The sequence below is a fragment of the Pituophis catenifer genome, unplaced genomic scaffold, assembly GCF_029215685.1.
Source record: "Pituophis catenifer annectens isolate HBS135680 unplaced genomic scaffold, rPitCat1.0.hap2 SCAF_8, whole genome shotgun sequence".
Taxonomy (NCBI): domain Eukaryota; kingdom Metazoa; phylum Chordata; class Lepidosauria; order Squamata; family Colubridae; genus Pituophis; species Pituophis catenifer.
In genome coordinates this window covers 69,616,240-69,638,419 of record NW_027256888.1, presented here as the reverse complement: position 1 = coordinate 69,638,419, position 22,180 = coordinate 69,616,240, and the positions used below count along the sequence as shown (strand labels likewise).

General features: G+C 42.4%; 1 protein-coding gene across 1 annotated transcript in view; it reads left to right on the top strand.

Moving 5' to 3' along the window:
- HERC3 (HECT and RLD domain containing E3 ubiquitin protein ligase 3) overlaps positions 1 to 20,083 on the top strand; it is a 52,793-nt gene extending 32,710 nt beyond the window's left edge. Inside the window, exons 13-25 of the mRNA XM_070949189.1 lie at positions 931 to 1,120; positions 3,605 to 3,768; positions 5,303 to 5,416; positions 6,639 to 6,662; positions 6,744 to 6,833; positions 9,917 to 10,087; positions 11,112 to 11,255; positions 12,426 to 12,592; positions 14,221 to 14,287; positions 15,628 to 15,710; positions 16,907 to 17,090; positions 17,184 to 17,286; positions 19,577 to 20,083. Of these exons, the coding sequence (XP_070805290.1) occupies positions 931 to 1,120; positions 3,605 to 3,768; positions 5,303 to 5,416; positions 6,639 to 6,662; positions 6,744 to 6,833; positions 9,917 to 10,087; positions 11,112 to 11,255; positions 12,426 to 12,592; positions 14,221 to 14,287; positions 15,628 to 15,710; positions 16,907 to 17,090; positions 17,184 to 17,286; positions 19,577 to 19,785 (1,710 nt within the window). The 3' untranslated portion in view covers positions 19,786 to 20,083. The remainder of the gene's footprint in view (positions 1 to 930; positions 1,121 to 3,604; positions 3,769 to 5,302; positions 5,417 to 6,638; positions 6,663 to 6,743; positions 6,834 to 9,916; positions 10,088 to 11,111; positions 11,256 to 12,425; positions 12,593 to 14,220; positions 14,288 to 15,627; positions 15,711 to 16,906; positions 17,091 to 17,183; positions 17,287 to 19,576) is intronic.
- The last annotated feature ends 2,097 nt before the right edge of the window (positions 20,084 to 22,180 follow it).

Genomic DNA, 22,180 nt, shown 5'->3' with positions numbered 1-22,180 from the left:
AAGTCTGTGTCTGTCTTGTTGGGTTGCAGAACCAAACCAGACAGTTATAGAGGTGCAGATGACAGACTCAATAATTCCTCTGTAGAATTGGATCAGCAGCTCCTTGGGCAGTTTGACTAGGTAGACTAGACTAGGAGCTAAATTTCACAAGGAGACTACAATTTTTATCAAGACTGGCTACTACAATAACAGAATTTTGCAAGACATTTTGAAAAAAAAAACGGTCATTCTCTAATTTTTCTCTGTGGCAAGTATTTCATTTTACCAAACCATTCTGTACAAGAACCACATCATCTTAGCCATTTATTTAATGCGGTGCATTTAATGCAGTTCCAGTGGGCAAAGTAATTGTGCGGATTGTGTCACAGCTCAGACACAATCCGCACAATTACTTTGCCCACCGGTTTATGGGAAAGATATGCTAGGATCAAGTAGGGGTGCTGTATATAACCATACATAGCTACAGTGCTTCAAATCATGGTGAACTTTATACTTGTCTGGTTGTGCAAAGTGTTAAAATTGCTTTCAACGGAACGTGGTTACAGTTTTGTATCAAAAGTTTCCCTTTGGCGACCAAAAGGGGCACAACGGACTCCAGTGAATCCTTCCTTCTCATTAGGTGGCCAAAGTATTTGAGTTTCATCTTCAGGATCTGGCCTTCTAAAGAGCAGTCAGGGTTGATCTCCTCTAGGACTGACCGGTTTGATCGCCTTGCAGTCCAAGGGACTCGCAGGAGTCTTCTCCAGCACCATAGTTCAAAGGCCTCAATTCTTCGGTGCTCAGCCTTTCTTATGGTCCAACTTTCACAGCCATACATTGCAACTGGGAAAATCATAGCCTTGACTATACGCACTTTTGTTGGCAGGGTGATGTCTCTGCTTTTTAATAAGGGCTGTAATCCATGCCTAATTTTCTTTCTTCTTTTTCCAGATCTTGAAGAGCTTTGAAAGCTTTTTGATCCCCCAGCTGCCTAGCTCCCCGCCAGATGTTGAAGCCATGAGGATCTATCTGATTCTTCCGGAATGCCCTCTCTTTCAAGACTCAAAATATTACGTAAACTTAACGCTTCCTTTGGCAACGGCTATCCTGCGCCTGGACAAAAATCCCAGTAAAGTTTTAGGTAGAAGATGCAAACCTCTTTTCTGGGAGTGGGCTGTCTTGCACTGATTTGAGGACAAAATAAGTCACAAAACAGGTTTTATATCAGCCCTGTGAAATGCCAAGAAATACTACCACTTAATCTTCAGCCCAGTTAAGTCTTCTGACTGCTTTCTCTTAAATTCCTTGGTTGACTTGGGTTGAGAGTGAGAGCTTAAGTTTTCTATGGCTACAGCACTTTCTTGGGGACAGAACTTCCCCGTAGAAACCCCATAGTAATATTGTGGTCTTCCTTGGTTGTGGACATCATCAGTGGTGCTTTTAGGACATCACTTTCTGTTTCACCTGTCCTGGCCATCACCTCAAACTTCCATGTGCATTAACCAACACATTTTTCCAGGTGGAAAGGGGGTGAAAAGGGCTGCGTTAAGGGGTTAGAAATGAGTCGATGAGACAAAATTGAGGGATCCAGTGGTGGACAATTCACAGTATTCATCTTCTTCAGCTATAAGTTGCTTTTTAGATGGCACTTCCAAATTGCTCCATTACTTTGCATTTTTATCATCGTTTAGAAGCCAAAGATGCTTTTTCAGGAGACAACTGGATTTTCTTGTTTTATCTTTGAAGACATTTTGCTTCTCATCCAAGACGCTTCTTCAGTTCTGACAGGATGGTGGGGAATGGAAGGATTTATATTCCTTGCAGACAGCTGGTAATTTACATCCTTACACCCTCACCTGAGTACTGCTAATGGTTCCTGTAGTCTGCAATTTTTTCTGGAAATCCGTTCAATGTCCCACACCATTTGAAGGGTGTTTATCCCAAATTGCATAGCTATATAAATCTTTCCATTCCCCACCATTTAATCAGAGCTGAAGAAGCTTCTTGGATGAGAAGTGAAACGTCTTCAAAGAAAAAACAAGAAAGTCCAGTTGCCTTCTGAAAAAGCATCTTTGTGATAACCATGACTTGGATGACTGAGAATTGCTATAGGCATCATCTAGAACCTTAACTGATGCTTTAACCTCACAATAATAATGCATACAAATAGTCTCATCCATTTGCATCTCTTCCAAATTACCATTCCCTCATTTTTGTTTCATAAAACAAATATAAAAGAGGAGTTTAGTTGTTGAAAGTTGAATCTAGAAGCTAAACAGGAGGCACCAAATGAATGATTTCCAACATAGTGAAGGAAATGGCACCAAATTTCACTGTCCCTTTTAAGAACTGTTAATGTCCCCTTTGCAACATGGTGCGTTGCTGTTGCCTGATTAATACCTGGGTGAAGGATGCTTTTCAATGATGTAGGACTATTTTTTAGCTGTTAATATGTAGGAAATGACCAGGCTGAGTCTGAAGGAGGAGTCAAACATGTCATCAGTCATGAGTCCCTTCATGCCCACGAGAGATCTAAGTTTAGCTCAACTTGAATTCTTTTTTATTCTTAACACCCGCTAATTTCCCTTGACTGTTATTTTTTTTGTTTTTTGTTTTTTGTTTAAAATTTGATTTATATGCCACCCTTCTCCGGAGACTCAGGGCGGCTTATAATGCGTTAAGCAATAGCCTTCATACTTTTGTATATTTTTACAAAGTCATCTTATTGCACCCACAATCTGGGTCCTCAATTTACCTACCTTAGAAAGGATGGAAGGCTGAGTCAACCTTGAGCCTGGCAAGATTCGAACTTACTTTTAATTGCAGACAGCTGGTGTTAAATTACAATGCATTAGTCTGCTGAGCTATCCAGGCTCAGTTGGTCAAATTCTTGTAGAGAGATTAATTTTACAATAAATATTTATACACATTTGAACTGCCTGGAAACTCCTGGTTTCCCTGGTGCTTGACAGAATATTCCTTAGGGCCAGAAGAATCACTAATCCAATTTGCAGGGCCCCCCCCTTTTTTTTTTCCTCTTCAGTTTTTGTGATCCATTTTTGGGCTCCACATACCAATTGGACAATATGGACCAGTCCGTCCGTCCCCTATTCAGGCGTTTCAACAACATGATAGTGTTAAAACTCAAGGAAGGCATTTGGATTTAATAGCGCAGTCTTTGGTTTATGTAGCAAGTAAATCCGCTTGATTCAGGAGGATTCACTTGCCTAAGATTGGATTACAATTAATATTTTTGATTTTTTCCAAAAGTACATCTCTGATCTCATTGAACATATTTGAGATCCTAGGCCAGTGTTTCTCAACTCTGACAGCTTGAAGATATGTGGACTTCAATTCCCAGAATCCCCCAGCCAGCCATTCTGGCTGGGGAATTCTGGGAGTGGAAGTCCACACATGAAGTTGCCAAAGCTGGGAAACACTGGTCTGGCTGCTGTCCTCATTTTTTATCTTCAGGATCTGTGAAAGTGTTTCTCAACCCCTGACAGCTTGAAGATAGGTGGACTTCAATTCCCAGAATCCCAGCCAGCCATCATGTTGGTTTTTCATTCAATTTCCATTATACTGAAATCAATAACCCGTTTTGCTTTATGTAATCTTTATTTAGAAAACTGGTGGTCTCAGGTATGCCCAGAGTATTTCTTGAGACTAGTGGATCTCTATAAAGATGCCGTGGTTTATCTCTTGAATGGGAAAAAAACACTCCAGGTCCCAGTCTTGTATAGCAATTACATCACAGCTGCATTAAAACTTCTGGAGAAATTACATAAAGTAAGGAAATAATTCTGTGAGTCTGTATACATTGGTCTTTAATGACAATGATGCCCCTGATTGTTTTTCCACCAAGCATTTGTACATTGTACGTTTGCATTTGTGTGTGTGTGTGTGTGTGTGTGTGTGTGTGTGTGTGTGTGTGTATGGAATACCTTAAGTCCTGAGTTGTATGGTTTTCCATACTTGGAAAATATATAATGCAGAGTATAAATTTGAAGAGCTTGCATATTTGATTGTGTAGATTTATGTTCATCTATATCATGGGTGTCAAACTCACCCATGTCACTGACCCATGTCAGCAAACGTCACTTTGCTGTCAACGTGATGCATCATGACGGTTTTTCCTTTTGCAGAGCTGGGGTGGGCGTGGCCTGCCATGAAGCATCCGGCCCATGGGCCGCCAGTTTGACACCCCTGATCTATACAGTATATATGGTGCAATATTGCAACTTGTGTTTGCACTTATGCCAACTGGCATAAGATTTATGATGGACAGTAGTGCCATAATTTTATTGTCTACTGCTTTTTATTTCCATCATAAGTAAATGCTACTTTTAAGTTAAACTGAGTGAAAAGTCGATTGATTGATTGATTGGTTGGTTGGTTAAGTGCCATCAAGTCAGTGTTAATTCTCAACCAATACATGGATAGATTTTCTTTAGAATAATCTGTCTGCAAATTGATTCTAGGACTCTTAGCAATGTTTTGATTGCTGTCATTATATACCTACTTTGCCTTTCCTGAACCTATTTGGAAAATGAAAGAAGGAATGTCAAGGTTTATAGGTTTCCAAATTTTACAAGATATTTTGCCCCCCTCCCCAATAAAAAAATACTTATTGAGGGCAGATAATGAATAAATACTCTTATTTTATTAGGAAAAATTATGTGCAATTAACAGAGAAATTGTTGAAAACTTGGAATGCATTTTTGTGTTGACTTTGAAAAAAATATTGTGCAAATTGATATGCAAACTATAGATAACCCTCAACTTACAACCATCCATTTAGCCACCATCCAGAGTTACAGTGGCAGTGAAAAAAGTAACTTACGATCACTTATATATATAACAATGGCAGCATCCCCATGGTGATGCGTTCAATATCCGGTTGCTTGGCAACTGTCATGTATTTATGATAGTTGTAGTATCCTGAAGTCCCATGATTTCCATTTGCAATCTTCCCAGTCAGCTTCCGACAAGCAAAGTCAATGAGAGAAGCTGGATTTGTTTAACGATCATGTAATTCACTTAACAACTGCAGTAATTTGCTTAAAAACCATGGCAAAAAAAGGTCGTAAAATCGGACAAGCCTCATTCGATACTGCCCTGCTTAGCAATGGATGTTCTGGTCCCAATTGAGGTCATAAGTCGAGGACTTCCTGTAGAGGATATTAACTTAATGGGAAACCAAATCTGGCAGAGTCTTCTTACAATTCTTTCTTACAATTAGTCTCCTTTTGGGGATTTGCAATAATTCTGTGAAGAAATTGTTTATTGCATGATTCTGATTTCTTTTTTTCCCCCATATCAGGTAAATCAGAAAGCTAACCACATAGAATATGACAAATTTTATATCCCAGAGATTTCTAATCTGATAGATATTCAAGAAGACTACCTGATGTGGTTTTTGCATCAAGCAAGAGTGGTAAGAAGTTTCATTTAATTGCCAAACTGAATAATGCTCCAGGAACTATTTAAATTAGAAGGTTCTGTGCGCCCTGAATCAAAATTAAACATTCGCCAACTGTTAATTCTGAAAAAGTTTTTATGCAAGTTACTTGTATGCACGTAATTTTGTTTCCAGATTTGACTACCTGGGACTATGTCAAATAGTTAAGGAGAATGTGCAATAGATTGAAGAAGCAAAGCAGTAGATGGTAAATTAAAGGAACAGAAAAGAATAACAGAATCAAATAAAAAACAAACAAAAACAAAACAGAATTGGAAGGGACCTTGTAGGTCTTGTAGTCCAGCCCCCTGCTCGAGCAGGAAATCCTATACCATTTTGGACAAATGATTGTCCAATCTCTTCTTAAAAACTTCCATTGTTGGAGCATCCACAACTTCTGGAGGCAAGTCGTTCCACTGAATTAATTGTTCTGTTAGGAAATTTCTCTTTAATTCAAGGTAGCTTCTCTCTTTGATTAGTTTCCACCCATTGCTTCTTGTCCTGCCTTCAGGTGCTTTGGAGAATAGCTTGACCCCGTCTTCTTCGTGGCAATCCCTTAGATATCGGAACCCTGCTATCATGTCACCCCTAGTCCTTCTTTTAATTAAACTAGACATACCCTCTTCCAGCAACCATCCTTTATATGTTTTAGCCTCCAGTCCCCGAAAGCAGGGGTCACCAACCTTTCGGACCTCAGGGACCACTAAATTCATAATTTTAAATCCCGTGGACCACTAATATGAATTTTTAAAAAAGATAAATAATATTTAGTGCAATATAAAAATGCAAATAATTTTTCTGCGGATCACCAAAATTTTCTCACGGACTACCAGTGGTCCACGGACCATCAGCTGGTGACCGCTACCCTAAAGGAGATGTGGGGTACTGGCATTTTTTAACCTGTTCTTCTAAAAGGCTGAGAATATCAAAAACCAGCAGTGTTCAACTTTGCAACTTTAAAATGTATGGACTTCAGCTTTCCCATGCTGGCTGGGAAATTTGGGGGGGTTGAAGTCCATAGGTTTTAAAGTTGCAAAGTTGGACACCCCAACTGAAACACTTTTTGATACTGCTAAATCTTATATCCGCAGATATCTGTGATTGTTATAATGAGATAAAGTTTAACCGAATGCCTATTAGCCATGCTTGTTGGAAGCTTATGCTGTTTATATTTCTTTTTTCTTCTCTCCTTGCACAGAAAGCAAGACCGTCTATCATGCAGGTAAATATTCCAGTTTCTCTCGCCGACACAGTTCTCACTGGAATCTGAAATGGCCACCATTGAACTGTTCCTTCTTTCCAGGACTCTGTGACTCTGTGCTCTTATCCTTTTATCTTTGATGGACAAGCCAAAACGAAGATGTTGCAGACAGATGCTAAGCTGCAGATGCAGGTACGGTGCCTTCTTTCACTCTGCTTGTCTTTTCCTTTTGGAAACATTTGCTCCTCCAGATGTGACGATTGGCCACCTGCATCAGCCTTAACCAACATCACGAATGTGGGGGCTGTAGGCTGGAAACGTTAGTTCCTTCCTTCATTTCAGGCCAAATTAGATGGATTGATTTGCCTTTGAAATAGATGGATCTTCATTTATATCAGTTGGGCAAAACCTGAGTCACCTACAGTCCTTCCCACCTTGGATGTGAAAAAATGGGATGCTCTGTTCTTTAACAACATGTGTCTGCATTTCTAACCAATAGCCAGGAGGAAAAGTGGAATCTTATGCCATCCCTTTTGGGAATTATTACACTTTGTGTATGTATAAAATACTGTGGTGCCAGAAGTGACCGTGGAAGGCAGAACAATAATTTTGCCGTATCCACTGCTGAATTCTGCCTTTTGTTGGGTAGGAATTCATCCTGAGTTACTGTTTGCACTTCCCAGGAGATGGCGCTAGTGCAAAGACTATAAGCTATCTTGTTTTCCTCCAAAGGAAAGACTGCTTGGAAAAAAAGAAAATTACGGGATTATTTGGAGAGAACCTAGTCAAGTTAACTGTTTTTTACAAGATGGCTTAAAGACTAGTAATCTCAGTTCTTTACAGTTGAATTTCTTGTAATGACTTTGTGAACATGTAGATTTTCATGTCAACTATACAGAAGTGGCATCCTAGTACCTTGTTGTTTTTTTTCAGTTTGTTACTGTAGCCTATAAACTGATTTAGTTTCTGGTAGTCTCCCATCCTAGGAAACAGGTGGGTTAGGTTTTTTAGGTCAAGACAGTGCACCCCACCCAACTGGAGAATTCCATAGGAAAGTGTACTGTTGTTGTTGTTGTTGTTGTTGTTGTTGTTGTTGTTGTTGTTGTTCTTCTTCTTCTTCTTCTTCTTCTTCTTCTTCTTCTTCTTCTTCTTCTTCTTCTTCTTCTTCTTCTTCTTCTTCTTCTTCTTCTTCTTCTTCTTCTCCTTCTCCTTCTCCTTCTCCTTCTCCTTCTTCCCCTTCCCCTTCCCCTCTTCCTCATTGTTCCCATCATCCATCTCCTTCCACTTATATAGTATGACTATAACTTTGTTGCTTGTATCCTTATGATTGATATTGTTTCCTGATTGCTTATTTGTACCCTATGACTATCATTAAATGTTGTACCTTATGATTCTTGATGAATGTATCTTTTATGTACACTGAGAGCACATGCACCAAAGACAAATTCCTTGTGTGTCCAATCATACTTGGCCAATAAAAAATTCTATTCTATTCTATTCTATTCTATTCTATTCTATTCTATTCTATTCTATTCTATTCTATTCTATTCTATTCTATTCTATTCTATTCTATTCTATTCCCATTCCCATTCTCATTCCCACTCCCACTCCACTCCACTCCACTCCATTCCACTCCATTCCATTCCATTCCATTCCATTCCATTCTATTCTCCTCCTCCCCTCCCCCCCTCCCCCCATGTCTATATCATACTTTTGAGTGGCCAGAGTGAAGCCACCTTCTTGGCTTTGTTGTCGGCTAAACATTATCGGTACATGTTTCTGGTAGTAGCCAACATACCAGCAGATGGGCCAGGCTCTGTGTCTCTCAACATTCACACAGTGTGTTGTTATCCATTAAGAGCTGTACAATTGTTGTAATTCAAGAAGGCTGGATTTGATTTGAGAACAATCCTTTCTGAGCCTTATTGAATGTATTTTGTAGGTTTTTTCATGTTAGATATCTAGTATGAAAGGATCCCATAATCATTAATAGACTTTTTTTTAAAGATAAAGAAAGATTCCTTTTCCCTTCTTTCTTCCCATTTGTATACGAACACCTTGGGGAATAGGATCGGGAGGGAAGAATAATAATTAGAGTTCAGAATGTTGATGATTAGAAAAAGTTTTGCTCTCTAGCATAGCAGGTATAATCCTTCCTGCTGTTTAGCTCTGAAAAGAATGGAGGAATTCAGTATTGGGGCTGTATTCCTTTCTATCCATGGGCAGCATTTCCAGAACTTCACAACCAGCATGTTCATAGTTGAGAAGTCCACCCAACTGGAAGTTGCCAACGTTGGGAGTCTAAGCAACTGCTTCCTATTTTAGAAGGTTAATATTTAAAGCCCAGTATACATGCAAACCCATAATAACCTCAGCTTTTGAGATTGCCTCATTATAATGGCAATAGAAGTTAGAGTTACATACCATCCATAGTGTTCTGACCGAGGCTCCCTGCGTTATTAAAACATACGAGTAGTCTCAAAAACCTCTTTTATTGCCTTCAGGAGAAGTCCTTCAGGATAATCATCCACCTTTATCTCCCTTGACACACTGCCAAAGACCTAATTAGCAAAGCCAGAATCAAACAGAGCTTCAGGCTTTAAGCTGAACCGAATGAACAAACGTCGCTTCCTGCAAAGGCCCATGTCCTCTTTTAAGTCTTATGGGAGGGGCCAATCATCTCTCAGCCCTACTCCCGAGTCGTCCCTTTTGTTTTAGCTGTTCTTGCCTTCTGATAGCTCTGCACATGTGCGCACTGGGAACAGGCTCCCCCTGTTCCTTTGTCTCGCTGAGGTCCGACTCTGAAGGCTCCGGAGGCAGCACATACCTCCCAAATGGCCTTTTCTCTGCCTCCAACGCAGAGCCCTTGCCTGAGCCTTCCCCAGACTCCAGGACTGGCCCATGGTCCTCCCCAGCCTCCTCACTGTCCGAGTCTGCTGCCAGCTTTGCAGGCTGCTGGCGGACCACAACACACAGTTCTTTACAGCATTCTCTGAGTGGTTTACAATGTCAGCATATTCTCCCCATCAATCTGTGTCTTCATTGTACCGATCTCTGAAGGATGGAAGGCTGAGTCAACCTTGAACTGATCAGGATTGAACTGCTGGCAGTGGGCAGGGTTAGCCTGCAATACTCATTCTAAGCACTCTACCACCAGGCTATCAATTTCTTTCTACTTAAAGAAACATAACTCGTCTCCTTGGATGTCAGGGGAACAAGAGGTGGGGAATGGTTGAGGAACTCTCCCTTGAAATCCATTTCTCAAATGTTTCTAGGTGGCCATTAGTGGAGCAAATCTACAGAATGTCTTTATGTTTCTCACTCTGGAGCCCCTTCTCGCTCGAAGCCCATTCCTGGTCCTTCATGTTCGCAGGAGCAACTTGGTTGGCGATGCTCTGAGAGAACTGAGCATCCATTCGGATGTTGACTTGAAAAAGCCTTTGAAGGTAAGCTCCTGTCAATGTGACCTAATCTTCACAGCAGCATCCAATTCACATCTGGGAGCTGCTTCAATAAGTTTTATTTCTGATTACTGGTGAAATTCCATGTGAGGGACTACTTCACCCATACAAAATAATTATCTCCACATGAAATGAAGAACGCTGTGAAGGGTAACCCTGTTTGTGAAGTAACATTCAATTTTTTAAAAAAATAAAATAAAATACGACGACTTTCTCAGAGAGGTGGGATCCCCTGCCGTGGCTTGTCACCCCATTTTTTTCAATGAGAGATAGAATGAATTTATTGTCCCAAAGGTGCTTTTTGAAGAGGCAACTGGACTTTCTTTGTTTTTCCTTGAAGACATTTTGCTTCTCTGTCAGAATATTCATGACTGGGAAGACATGGTAACAAGGTCAGCCAATGAATAGGCATAGCAACTGGGTCAGCCAATGAGAGCTGTTTAGAAACAGAAACTTAAGTAAGAAGTCTGGGCGTGGCTTAGCCCTGCATCTTTAAGCTCTGAGTCTGATTTTGTGCTGAGTACTAAACAAGTCTGGGCTTGCCTGCTCTGAACTGAAGCTAGTCTGCTGTGCTCTGCTTGTGTTTTGCTTGTAACTGCTACCAGATTGAAAGAAATCTGCTGTTGGTATTGTAAATTTACTTCATGTATTATTATGTATATAAAGAAGTTAATGAATCCTGCTGAATCAGTTTATCCAGCTTTCTGGATTTGATTTCTGCAACAAACTCTGACATTCTCATCCAAGTAGCTTCTTCAGTTCAGAACGGAAGCTTCTTGGACAAGAAGTGAAATGTCTTCACGGAGAAACAAAATCCAGTTGTCTCTTGAAAAAGCACCTTTGGGACAACCATGACCTGAGAATCTCCATAGACAATGCCAATTGGCTATTCTCTTTTGCCCATGAAAACCATCTTAAAGCATTGTTTGTGAGGTGGGCGGCCGTATACATTTGTTTAATAGTTAAATAAAACTGCCCTTGTTGAAATCAATTCAGTATGTTCTGGTAGGTGATCTTTGATGGTGAGGAAGCTGTAGATGCTGGAGGTGTCACAAAGGAATTCTTTCTCCTCCTACTGAAAGAGCTCTTGAATCCCATCTACGGAATGTTCACCTGCTATTCAGACTCAAATCTGCTCTGGTTCTCGGATACTGTAAGTATTTTTTTTTTTAATTTGATTTATATGCCGCCCTTCTCCGGAGACTCAGGGTGGCTTACAATGCATTAAGCAATAGCCTTCATACTTTTGTATATTTATACAAAGTCAGCTTATTGCCCCCATTATATGGGTCCTTATTTTACCTGCCTTAGAAAGGATGGAAGGCTGAGTCAGCCTTCAGCCTGGTGAGATTTGAACTTGCAGTAATTGCAGGCAGCAGATGTATGTGAGTGTTAATTAGTCTGCTGAGCCACCAGAGCTCCTATGCTCCTAAGTATGGCTAATGCGTTCTCCTGAATACGGGCAATCTTCGCTTAACGTCTGTTTGAAATAACAGTGGACTTCCTTGGGGTATTTATGGCCATTTGCAATGCCCCACGATCACATGACCATACGTTTGGATGATTTTGCCAAATCCGGGCATTTACCATCAGTTTTTAGCCAAATTATCCCGTAACAAACCATTGGTTTGGTTAACAGTCATGGCATTTGCTTCGTGACCAAGGTAGCTGCTTTACGACCATTGTGTTTGCTTAACATCTGTTGCAGAAAAGATCATAAAATCAAGTCAGTTAGGTGGGTGACCCGATTTACAACTGTAGTGACTTAAAGATTGGGATGGGGAGGTTCCATTACGGTTGTAAGTCGAGGGCTATCTGTAATTGACTCAAGAGTTTTATTTAGTCTTGTGCAGACCTGGAGCTGTCTAAGGCAACCTTTACGGCTTGATGGCCCAGCGGGGGGTGGGGGGAGCAGAGGACGGGTCTGTGCAAGTGGCAGGCTGCCCTGAGTGAGCGCACATGTGCATGCACCAGTCCGCTGCACGTGCAAGTCAAGCTGTGCATGCACATGTGCACTGGCTCACTGCTTGTGCAAGACAAGTTGCATGTGTGCTAGCCCAGCGCTTGTGCAAGTGAAACTGCACGCACGAATGCGTGCTCCAGCCAGTTGCTCGCACAGCCCAGATCTGAATGGGCCATGGCCTGGGGACCTCTGCACTAGGGATCAGATTGCTCTATGTAGTAGTACATCTGGAGTATTCCAGTGAAGAAAGGCTGGGCAAAACAGATGTTGGTTTGGAAGTGAATTTAGCAGCTTTTTAACCTGAAATCTATTATTTTAGTTCTAGACTTCCTCCTAACGCTGCTTTCCTTCTTCCTAAAGTGTTTTGTTGAGCACAACTGGTTTCACCTAATTGGCATTATCTGTGGTCTGGCTATCTACAACTTCACCGTGGTGGACCTCCACTTTCCATTGGCTTTATATAAGAAACTTCTGAATGCGAAACCCGGCCTGGATGACTTGAAGGAGCTTTCTCCCCTGGAAGGAAGGTACTATATTTTTTGGACTATAAAATGCACCGGAGTATAAGACGCACCAAGATTTTGAAGAGGTAAACAAGAAAAAAAAAAGTTTTTGCCCTCCCCAGTCCCCAGGAGCACTCTGCAGGCCTCCCAAACACTCTGCACATCCCGTTTTTTGCAAAAGCGGGGATGCACAGAGAGGGTTTGAGAGGCCTGCAGAGTGCTTCTGGAGGCTGGGGAGGGCAAAAATACCCCCGTTTTTGCAAAAAAACTGACCTGTTTTTGCAAAAAATGGGCCCATTTTTGGCCTCCCAAAACCCCCACGTGTCATGTTTTTGCCCTCCCCGGCCCCCAGGAGCACTCTGCAGGCCTCCCAAACCCTCTGCAGGCCCCATTTTTGTGAAAAACGGGCCCGGTTTTGGCGAAAACAGGACGCGTGGGGCAGGAGGCCAAAAATGTCTGTATTCAGTGTATAAGATGCACCATTTCCACCCTCTTTTGGGGAGTGGGGAAGTGCATCTTATACCCCAAAAAGTACAGTAGATATTGCCCAGGGATGTTATCCTGGCCATTTTGCGTGATCAGCATAAAATTACAATGTCCTCTGTTGTAGGGGAAAAGAAAAGAATTGGCAAATATATACTTTAGGCTGAAATTCAGTACATTTCCTTGGAGACAAAGCTTTCCATCCCCCAAAATAACATCAAAAGCAAACCATGTGATTATATATAGGATCTTTGAAAAGGAGAGCCATGAATCGTGTATGCCCAACATGTGCAAAATTCGACAACCAGTGTGGTGTAGTTCGGGCATTCCCTCGACTTATGACCCCAAATGAGCCCAACATTTCTGTCGTTAAGTGAGACATTTGTGAAGTGAGCTTTGCCCCAATTTACGACCTTTCTTGCCACAGTTGTTAAGCGAATCACCGCAGTTGATAAGTTAGTTACACGGTTGTTAAGTGAATCCAGCATCTCCATTGACTTTGCTCGTCAGAAGGTCTCAAAAGGGGATCACATGACCTTGGGACACAGCAACGGTCCTAAGTGTGACTCAGTTGCCAAGCATCTGAATTTTGATCACATGATCATGAGGAGACTGGAAAGGTAAGTGGGAAAAATGGTCATCAGTCACTTTTTCCAGTGCCGTTGTAACGTTGAACGGTCACTAAATGATCTGTGGTAAATCAAGGACTACCTGTAGGAAAAATAGTGGATGAAGAATGAGGAGACCCAGGTTCTAATCTGCCATGGATTGGCTCCCTGGTTGACTTTCTCATTTTCTTCAACAGCCCAATCTACCTCATGAAGTGCTGTGAAGAAAACACAAATAAAGCCAATAAAGAATTCTATTCTATTCTATTCTATTCTATTCTATTCTATTCTATTCTATTCTATTCTATTCTATTCTATTCTATTCTATTCTATTCTATTCTATTCTATTCTATTCTATTCTATTCTACTCTACTCTACCCTACCCTACCCTACCCTACCCTACCCTACCCTACCCTACCCTACCCTATTCGCAAATACCTCATTTAGCAACAGAAATTTTTGGCTCAATTGTGGTCATAAATCAAGGGTTACCTGTACATAATTAAAGCAACCAGTAAATTTCTTCCTTTTTCTTCCTGCTATTTTTATCCTTCTGTTTAGGAGCCTCCAAGAGCTTTTAGATTATCCCGGGGAAGATATCGAAGAAACATTCTGCCTCTCCTTTACAGTAAGGACAATTTATACCTACTGTTGGTGTTTATGAAAGCTTATCAAATGCCAGTGCTCCAAAGCAATATTAGTTTCAAATTGGTTGGAAGTAGGAGATTTTCTACAAGCTGCTCTCCCATTTCCAGGAGATACTGTACATCAAGAGAAGATGACCTCTCTTAAAGCTCAGATTTGGGGGCATTAGGGGATGTGATGACCATTTGGGATATAGCAAAAAAAGACATTGGATAAATATATTACTGAAAAGTTGTATCCTTCTTCCTAGTGTAGTTTTTCTTCTTGGTTCCATAACTCCCAACACTCTATTTTTGGATCCTTTCAACTGTTAAATTTGAAAATACAGGGAGTTGATCTGTTGTCGATCATGTTGGAGTGTAAGCAGCGGATTCTGACTGGAGAAAAATAATGTCTCAACTGTAGAACATCCTAAAGGTGCTTTTTTTCCAAGAGGCAACTGGCAACTTTTTCATTGAAGATGTTTTGCTTCTCATCCCAGAAGCTTCTTCAGCTCTGAAGAGGAAAACTGGACTTTCTTGTTTTTCTTCGAAGACATTTCACTTCTTCTTGGATGAGAAGTGAAACATCTTCAAAGAAAAACCAGAAAGTCCAGTTGCCTCTTGAAAAAAAAACACTTTTGGGACAACCATGACCTGGATGACTGAGAATCTCCGTAGACATTTAGCTACAACTGTAGAACATGTTTGACCAACCTCACTGGAAATTATCCATCAGGTTCTAGGTAGCTTTCTGTTTAGGATCTTAATTTGGATTCCTGTATTAAGCAGAAGGTTGGACTTCATAGGTTGGATAGTCCCTTCTAGTTCTTTAATTTGTGTTCATGGAGGCATCTTCTGAAAGTCCTAATTCTGCTTCCTCACGCTGGAATATCCCAAAGAGAAAAAGAGACACAGGCAGCCTGAAAACTTTATCAATCTGAAAGTATCTCAGAACCTATCTATCACCATTTTTCCTAAATGGGCACTCCCTAAAAATATTGACTGCAATCCTGAAAATTCAAGATTGAATAACTAGTTGAGAATTCTGGGATTTTTAACACAGCTGGAGAATTTTCAGTTTTCAAAAATCTGTCCTACAGATTTTGGAATGAATTATATTCTTAGTTGTTGCAAAGTTGACACTTCCGTATCCCTAGTATGTCAAATTAGAAATTGTCACTTGCAATAAACCAAGACTATCTTAACATCAGTCATGTTGGAAAGACAAAAGGTTTTGTTTAAAATGTGTCCCTGCTGGAAAATAATAATACTGCTACTGTTGCTCAAGAGATAAACTGGAATAATTCAGCTTTGCCATTGTTTGTTTGGGTTGGAAATACAGATATGCAAAGAAAGTTATGGAGTAGTTGAGCAGAAAAATCTTGTTCCTGATGGAGACAAAATACCTGTGCAGAACAATAATAGGTAAGTGTTGGGTTGACGGTAAGGTTGAAGAAGGTTAAATGATTGAAGCTGAATGATTTTCTGAATGATTTTGGATCCTTCATCATGAGGCCAACAGCTTCAGTTTAGAATTCTTAAGAGTATCAAATTTGCCTAATCAGATAGGAGGGCATGTGTCTAAAAATGAAACTTAAGGAAAAAAGAGCCATAAAGAAACATGTTTCAAACTGATAAATAATCCATGATGGGATGGTGAGATATAAGAAAGATCAGGTTCTATTCTTTGCTTCTGGCCTCCTTCATTATCTCAGATTTTGCTCCATCCAAGGGGACATATAAGGATGGAGGAAGGAAATGGAAGGAAAGGAATCTGTGCATATTTTACTCCGCTAGTCGTTGCTGACTACAGGGGGCAGCGCTCATCTCCATTTCAAGGCTGTTGAGCCAGCACTGTCTGAAGACATTTCCGCTGTCATGTGGCTAGTATGACATTGCACAGCACTGTTTCCTCCCCACAGAAGTGGTACCCGTTTATCTACTCACATTAGCATGCTTTCAAAGTGCTAGGTGGGCAGGAGTTAGACAAAGACGGGAACTCACCCATTGCACGATGCTCAGATCTTGAACCTGGGCTGTCAGCTTTCTAGCCGACAAGCCCAGTGTCTTAACCACTGAGCTATCGCACCGCCGTATTAGATGCTGATACATGGATTCAAGCTTCTGTTCGTTCTAGCACATATTGTATTCTGCTGCAAGAGCTGAGATTTCAGCTCTTGTTTGACTTTGTGCCCTCCAGTTGTGCCAGATTGGCATTTATAATTGATAGGGGACATTGTCAGATTGGAGAAACCTGATCCTACAATATCTAATATCCCGGTTTTGTGCTACAGCCAGATTAAAAGAATAGGTCATGTAATTATGCACACAGGAGAGAGAGAGAAAAAAAGGAGACGAGCCACAATTTAAAGTGATAAAATTTCAGCAAAATGGCATCCTTTAAGAAATCTTTTGCATTGTTTGTTTAGCATAGTTTGGCTGATAAAACGAAGGGATGAAAAATTAGGCTGCACTTCTATTGCAATTCCCATGAATCTCGAGTTGGTAGCCACATTGGCACATATGCTCCCTCAAGACTGTCAATAGAAATATTCGATTCCTGGTCAACAAAGGGCCATTTCTATTTAGAGAGAAATAAGATGTTCCTTCTGATCCCCCAGACAGGAATTTGTGGATGCCTATGTGAATTACGTCTTCAACGTTTCAGTGCATGAGTGGTACACTGCTTTCTCAAGTGGCTTCTTGAAGGTGTGTGGTGGGAAGGTGCTTGAACTCTTCCAGCCTACTGAGTTGAGGGCTATGATCGTTGGAAGTAGCAAATACAACTGGAAGGAGCTGGAAGAGGTTAGTGGGCTCTTTACCCAGCACACCCAAATTATTATCATAATTGACCTCTTGTTCTTAAACAACTTGTTGTCATTTGCATCTATTTTACAGAGTGCAAGTTACAAGGGAGATTATTCAGCTACACACCCAACTGTACAAATGTTCTGGGAAACATTTCACGAATTCCCTTTAGAAAAGAAGAAGAAATTTCTTTGTAAGTATTTACGTAGAACAATAACTTCTTTTCTTCAGCGGAGACTCAATTCAGACTGGTGATTCTCTCATTGAGGTTTGGTAGTATAACACAGACGATGAGATAGGCCAGTGAGGACAGAAATGTTGTGGGCTCTCATCAGGGCTGCGCTCCTGAAAAGCCGAACTTCTGAATTTTGATCATGTGACCAGGGGGATCCTGCAACAGTCATAAGTGTGAAAATTGGTCATAAGTCCCTTTTTTCAGGGACGTTGTAACTTTGAACAGTCACTAAATGAACTGTCCCAAAGCTGCTTTTTCAAGAGGCAATTGGACTTCCTTGTTTTTCTTTGAAGATGTTTCATTTCTCATTTAAGCAGCTTCTTCAACTGACTGGATGGTGGGGAATGGAAGGATTTATATTCCTTGTAGAAGGCTGATTTTTAGCATTCTTTTAGAGCAGGGGTCAGCAACCTGCGGCTCTGGAGCCGCATGTGGCTCTTTCATCCCTCTGCTGCGGCTCCCTGTTGCTGGTCAGCTCCACAATTGGTAGGGCTTTTGGTTAGGACAGGTAGAGGAAAAAGGACACTGTGCTAGGAGGAGACTCTATGATGAGGGAACCAGATTTCCGGTCAGCAGAAGAAAAAGGATGCCGTGCTAGGAGGAGACTATGATGGGGGAACTGGACTTCCGGTCGGCTCCAGAATTGAACGGGGGCTTCCGGTTAGGACCTTTGTGGCTCTTTGAGTGTTTAAGGTTGCCGATCCCTGTTTTAGAGAGTCATTGAGGCCACTTGGAGGTTTCTCTGTGGTCCTCAGGATCACCTGAGTAGTGCAAATATAATCTATCTCTAGTTTACAACACAGTCCTTTCAACAGTTCCAAGAAGGCTCCACACCCATTTGCACTACTCAGGTGATCCTGATGACACAGATAAACATCCAGGTGGCCTCAATGACTGTCTAAAAAGAATGCAAATGACCAGCTGTCTGCAAGGAGTATAAACCCTTCCATTCCCCACCATCCAGTCGGAGCTGAAGAAGCTTCTCAAATGAGAAGCAAAACGTCTTCAAAGAAAATCCAGAAAGTCCAGTTGCCTTTTCAAAAAGCACTTTTGGGACAACTATGACCTGGATGACTGAGAATCTCCATAGACACTAAATGAACTGTTGTAAGTCGAGGACTACTTCTAATTCTCAGCTTACAACCATTCATTTAGGGACCGTTTGAAGGCACAGTGGCACTGAAAAAAAAAATGACTGAATGACCATTCCTTGCAGCATTCCCACGGTCATGTGATCACAATTGGAACACTTAGCAACTAGCAAATTATTTACGACCGTTCCAGCATCCCAGGATCATGTGATTGTCATTTGCGACCTTCAAAGCCGTCTTCTGACAAGCAAAATCCGTGGGGGAAGCTAGATTTCCCTTAACGACTATGCGAATCATTTAACAACTGGGGGAAAAGGTAGTAAAATCTGAAACGACTAATTGAACAGCCCGCCTTGCTTAACAACGGAAATCCTGGTTCCGATTGTGATTATAAATTGAGCACCACTAAAGGAGGGGCAGCTCATTGCCCGGGAAACAGAAAGAAGACTTTGAATGGAGGCAGTGGGACAGTGCGTGTTTTCTGCAAGTATTGTTTTGTTGATGTGACCTAGGCCCAAGTAGTTATTACCAGACACAATCAGTCCTAAAGAAACATATTTTATTAGAACAGTTGAGAATTACTTCATTCTCAGTTTAGTCCAAATTAATTCCAAAACAAGTCCTTCAGAAAAAGTCCTTCAGCCTTATCACAAACCTTTGTCTTCTTTGGCACCCTGAAAGGCTTTTTTTGGCAAAGCCCCACAAAGTTCAGAAATAAGAGATGACAAGAAACAAATGTAACAACGTTGCTTTCCTACAAAGAGCCCAAGAGCCGTTGCTGCTCTTTTAAGCCTTATGGGAGGGGCCAATCATCTCCTGGCCTTACTCCCGAGTTGTCCTTTTTGCTTTAGCTGCTCTTGCCTTCTGGCAGCTCTTCGCATGCACGCACTAGGAACAGGCCCCTCCTGTTCCTCTGCCTCTCTGCTGTCCACCTCTGGAGGCTCCGGAGTCTGTGCATCGCTCCCAGATGGCCCTGGCCCCATATCTGCCTCCGACGCAGAGCCCTCGTCCGGGCCTTCCCCTGACTCCAAGACTGGCCCATTGTCCTCCCCAGCCTCCTCATTGTCCGACTCCGCTGCCAGCTCCGCAGGCTGCTGGTGGGCCACAACAGTTGATGACTTTCTGACGTGCTTTTTCTGCTTGTGTCCCTCTGGCAGTATTCCTGACTGGCAGTGACCGCATCCCCATCTACGGCATGTCCAGCTTACGCATGATCATTCAGTCCACCTCCAGTGACGAGCGGTACCTGCCGGTGGCCCACACCTGCTACAATCTTCTTGACCTGCCCAAGTACAGCAGTAAAGAAACCCTGAGCACGCGACTGACTCAAGCCATCGACCACTACGAGGGCTTCAGCTTGGCCTGAGCATGAGCCACCCCCCAACAGAGACCCTTTGAAACTGAAAGGAAACCCTTGTCTTGTTCTTCCTTTTGCAGGGAAATGGGAGACATTGCTCAGGGAAGCCAGGGGGCGAGGGGGGGGAGGGAGGAAAAAGGACACAGAAAAGGGTCTATCAATATTTCTTGGGGTTTTAACATTCACAGTTTTGACCTATCTCTTAAATCTTATTTTATGTTTATTGGATGACTTATTTCAGTTTAAAACGGTCTCTCTCTTTCTCTCTCCTTCTCTCTCTCTCTCTCTCTCTCTCTCTCTCTCTCTCTCTCTCTCTCTCTCTCTCTCTCTCTCTCTCTCTCTCTCTGCTTCTCTAAAGTCTGGGAAATTACCTTTATATTCCTGAGGTTTCTCCACAGGGGTGGGCTTCAAAAATTTTAGCAAGGGGTTCTCTGCCCAGTTGCTGGGTGGGCATGACCATGGTGGGCGTGGCCTAGTCGGCTTCCTGCACCACGGCGGGGGGGGGGGGCTTTTTGCCCTCCCTGGACTCCGGAGGCTTTCTTTGAGCCTCTGGGAGGGTGAAAAGGGCCTCCCCAAGCTCTGGAGGCTCTTCTGGTAGGCCCGTTTTTCGCCCTCCCTGAGTCTCTGTGCGCGCCCTGCACTTACCTGCATCCAAAATGGGCCGTGTGTGGACTCCTGGGAGGGGTGGGCGGAGCCAGCCAGGAGTGGGATTTGCGGGTTTTCTGAACTGCAAGAGGTCCTCCCAAACCCCTACGAACCCTCAGCAGCCCACCCCTGTGTCTCCATCTTTTTCGAAAAATGGATTCTGCCCTACTGTGAATTTCTTTTTCATCTTTACAACTGTGAATTCCTTTCCGTTTCCTTCTCCATCAGCTCAGAACTTCCCTCTTTGCTCACAGACCTGCTTTCTCAGTTCCAGGGATAATTTCTTCATGCCTCAAAGGCACCGAGGTTGTTATTGGAAGAGCGGTGACAGGAAATGAAAAACAGAGAAGTTTCTCTCCTTTGCAGAATTTCTCCATTTCCTATAGTCTGCAGAAAATGATCAGTGAGGTAAATCTTCTTAGCTTAGCTGTTTGACCGCACAGCTTCCTCTCCGAAAGCTTGCGAGGCAGTAGAGATCATGCAGAATTGGATTACAGGACCTGAATACTTTACCTTTCGGTTAATTGTTCAAAGGAGAATTTGTGTTTCTGTGCACTGTTCTTTTTTCTCTAGGAATGGGAATTTCAAAGCATAGTCGAGGGTTGTCAAACTCGATTTCATTGAGGGCCGCATCAGGGTTGTGTTTGACCTTGGGAGGGCCGGGGTGGGCATGGCCAGCTCAATGTCACTCGTGTGGGGGCACATGAGGTGGCGAAGTGCTAAGGCAAGACTTCCCTCAGACTTCCCTCACATTATAACCCTTCCTTCCTTCCTTCCTTCCTTCCTTCCTTCCTTCCTTCCTTCCTTCCTTCCTTCCTTCCTTTCCTTCGTTCCTTCCTTCCTTCCTTCCTCCCTCCCTCCCTTCTTTATTGCTCTCTTCCCATCTTTCCTTCTTTTTGTCTTTCCTCTTTCCCTTTCCTGTCCCTTCTTGGGTGCTCAAATGTAAAAGGGAAAACATTTCTCCTTTTATTTTGTTTCTATTTTGTTTTGCTAGCCCTCTGCCAGCGAAAACGGAGTTCGGGGGGGAGGGGGTGGGCATCAACCTTGTTTTTTGCTGGCAGAGAGTTGCAGGAGGCCGTCGCGGCCGAAAACGGAGCCCTGGAGGACCACACTCCGTTTTCGCTGGCAGAGGCGCAGCGGGCCGGTCCTTTGCTGTTTCCAGGGTGGCCCCGCAGGCCAGATTTAAGCGCTTTGAGTTTGACACCCCTGGCATAGTCCATGTTTTCCTCCCATCTCAGTGCGCAGATGCGTGCAGATGTGTTTCTTGCAGACTGAACGTCTCTGCCATTCTGCCTGTCTTATCAATGGATGATGCTTTTTTTGTTTGTTTTAGAAGCAGGCCTTCTCTGCCCCACAGAGATAGATCCAGAGCCAAATGACAGTGGGGTGAATGGAAGAAAAATGACAACCAGCTTCCTTTTCTCCCCCAAATCTCTCTCCCCTCCACACACACTTTATTATAGAAGTCACAATGAATTTTCCCTCCCCTGCCCCCGATAATTTTATCAATTGGTGGTCCAAGCCGAGTTGAAGTTGATAATGGCTGAATCCATGGAAACTAATGGAATTAGTCCATTTGGGTCTGATGGAGGTAAAAGCTAATTGCAATCCTGATCCAGCGCAGCCCTGAAGAGGGTTTTATTTTTCAGTCAGGCGAGGAAGGTGGACTTTAGTCCTAATTCAATTTTGGTTGGCATGGAGCTGCCGGACTTGTGTACCTTCTAATTCAACCACGTTTTGCACTTTCCCTGATGAAAAG